The following is a 3117-nucleotide window of genomic DNA, read 5'->3' on the forward strand; positions in this document are numbered from 1 at the left end:
CTTCCAAAACCAATTCCATTGCCCCCCAAGAGCCCAAAGAAGAAGGAAAAAGGAGCTGAGAGGAAAGGCTCTAAGAAGAACCTGCCAAAGAGGTCAAAGGCCATTGTACCAGCGTAGAAGTCCAAAAACATTGGAGCAGTGTGAACTAGTGCCAACATGAAATTTCGATATGAGAAGCACATGATGACGGTAGATGGCCTAGCTAGGGTAGGGCAAGCATGTGTCGACCTGCATAATTACTACATGCAGGCTTCTAGAGACAGTAATGCCACATCTATAGTCATACAGTACAAATGACGACACCTCTTAAGTAATGACGACGATTACTTCATTGTGGGTTTCAATGACTTATATGACCTCTTCAACCTTGATGGCTTGGACATTTCGTTATTACAAAACTTTACATTGTAAGTCCCTTAAAATTGAATATTTATAATTAATACCACCAAGTCTTAAATCTAACTATGTTGTTATCTGTAGATACTTGATGAAAGAAACAAAGAGTAATAAGGATTCCATCACATGTCTTGACCCTGAGGCCATTACAGTATCGGTCATGCAACTTCACCCCGATTACGTTATGGACCATGTGGTCAGGGCAATGCAACGATATTCCAAAATGCAGTACTTGATGGTCACCACAACACCAGTGGCTATTGGATCTTACTGGTCATTTGCCTCAAGTGGGACTTGGTTTTCTACCTTGACTCGTCAAGACCACTAGGATGAAAAGGCAAACCTGGAGAGCATGATTACAGCGCTGTAAAAGGAATGCTCGATGTGTAAGTTCTACCTGGTTTAGTTTACATATTTAACTTTTCTAATATTCAAATACTCCCTAATCGATCCATTCTTATGCAGGGCTTTTGACAAGTACATTCAATCTCAACTTGACTATGACGTGAAAGCCGACCGTAGACTAACACATAAGACCCCACATTAGCTCCAAGACGCTGGTCTCTAACTAGAAAAGTAAATGCTTGAGCTTGAGAAGCTTCTAGCCCAGTGGGTCCGTAAAACTCACTTGGATAAGCCATATTATTGAACCAGACAAAACAACAAGCGATAAAACCAAAGACAGATAAAGCACCTAAACTATAAGACAAGTAAGCTTCTCCAGACCATACAAACGCACGGCGAGCCCATGCGAAGGGTTTGGTTAAGATATGCCAAATTCCGCCAAGTATACAAATGGAACCCAACCATACATGTCCCCCGATTATATCTTCTAAATCATCCACACTAACAATCCATCCTTCTCCCCCAAAAGGGGATTTTAGTAAATAACCAAATATAACACCAGGGCTAAGGGTCAAATTGGTAATTTTTCTTACATCTCCCCCCCTGGGGCCCAGGTATCATATACGCCGCCAAAATAAAGAGCCTTGAATACTAGAAGAAAAGCACCTATACCTAACAAAATTAAGTGAATACCCAAAATTGTAGTCATTTTATTTCTATCTTTCCATACATAACCAAAGAATGGAAAAGATTCTTCAAGAGTCTCAGGTCCCAGAAGCGCGTGATAAATGCCACCAAAGCCTAAGACTGCGGAGGAAATTAGGTGAAGTACTCCAGATACAAAGTACGGAAAAGTATCTAGAACTTCTCCCCCCGGCCCTACTCCCCAACCTAGAGTAGCTAAGTGCGGAAGTAAAATCAATCCTTGTTCATACATGGGCTTTTCTGGTACGAAATGGGCCACTTCAAATAGGTTCATTGCTCCGGCCCAGAATACGATTAATCCGGCATGGGCTACGTGAGCTCCAAGTAGTTTACCGGACAAATTGATAAGTCTGGCATTCCCAGCCCACCAAGCAAAGCCAGTGGTTTCTTGGTCACGACCAGCTAAAACGAAAGTTCCATTAAAGAGCGTTTCCACGTGGTAGAACCTCCTCAGGGAATATAAGATTTTCATGAGGCTGATCCTGAGCTGCCATCCACACACGAATACCCTCGTTTAAAAGAATATTTTTGGTGTAGAAAGTCTCAAAATCAGGATCTTCCGCTGCACGGATTTCCTGGGAAACGAAGTCATAGGCACGTAGGTTCAGAGCCAGGCCAACTATGCCAATAGCACTCATCCATAAACCGGTGACGGGTACAAATAGCATAAAGAAATGTAACCAACGTTTATTGGAAAAAGCAACACCAAAGATTTGGGACCAAAAGCGGTTAGCAGTGACCATTGAATAAGTTTCTTCAGCTTGAGTTGGGTTAAAAGCGCGGAAGGTATTTGCACCATCACCATCTTTGAATAGAGTGTTTTCTACGGTAGCCCCATGAATAGCGCATAGCAGAGCCGCGCCTAATACTCCGGCAACTCCCATCATATGAAATGGGTTCAACGTCCAATTATGAAATCCTTCGAAGAAAAGGATGAATCGAAATATAGCTGCTACGCCAAAACTCGGCACAAAGAACCAACCAGATTGTCCCAGTGGATAAATAAGGAATACGGAAACAAAAATAGCGATTGGACTAGAGAATGAAATTGCATTATAAGGCCGCAATTGAACAGACCGAGCAAGTTCAAATTGACGTAACATGAAACCTATTAATGCAAAAGCCCCATGGAGAGAGACAAAAGTCCACAGACCACCTAATTGACACCAACGAGTAAAATCCCCTTGTGCTTCCGGGCCCCATAGTAGCAACAAAGAGTGTGCTAAACTATTAGCAGGGGTGGAAACCGCCGCGGTTAAGAAATTGCAACCTTCCAAATAGGAACTAGCCAATCCATGGGTCTACCAAGAAGTTAGGTTCATGGTAAATGCTACTCACGCTCCACATGAAGGATATCAAATCCTCCGATGTATGTTCAATACAAGATTATTTGTAACTAATTTTAGTAATTAGTTTAATTACATGATAACATGACATTGGTTATGCGTCAAATTATTCAGGAATTTGACGCTCTTTTTTCAACGACAGTGCACTTCCTAAGATTCAACGATGGATCACAGAGTTCTTGGTGGCTGAAGTCATATGCCCACATGGCGAGTTCCACTATAGAATCCCTAGGTTATGAGATCTTATATATGTAATATAAGTTGATTGGAACTTTATAGCATTTGTGATTCTATAATGATATGATTGGAACTTTGTAACCTTTAC

General features: G+C 41.6%; 1 protein-coding gene across 1 annotated transcript; it reads right to left on the reverse strand.

The window, feature by feature from the left end:
- Positions 1-1709: 1709 nt before the first annotated feature.
- On the reverse strand, positions 1710-2768 carry LOC133886394 (photosystem II D2 protein-like). Its single transcript, XM_062326110.1, is given in 1 exon segment — positions 1710-2768. A coding segment is annotated over 1 exon segment (903 nt). The 3' UTR covers positions 1710-1865.
- Between the last annotated feature and the right edge of the window lie 349 nt (positions 2769-3117).

This window comes from Phragmites australis, chromosome 12 (genome assembly GCF_958298935.1).
Source record: "Phragmites australis chromosome 12, lpPhrAust1.1, whole genome shotgun sequence".
NCBI lineage: Eukaryota > Viridiplantae > Streptophyta > Magnoliopsida > Poales > Poaceae > Phragmites > Phragmites australis.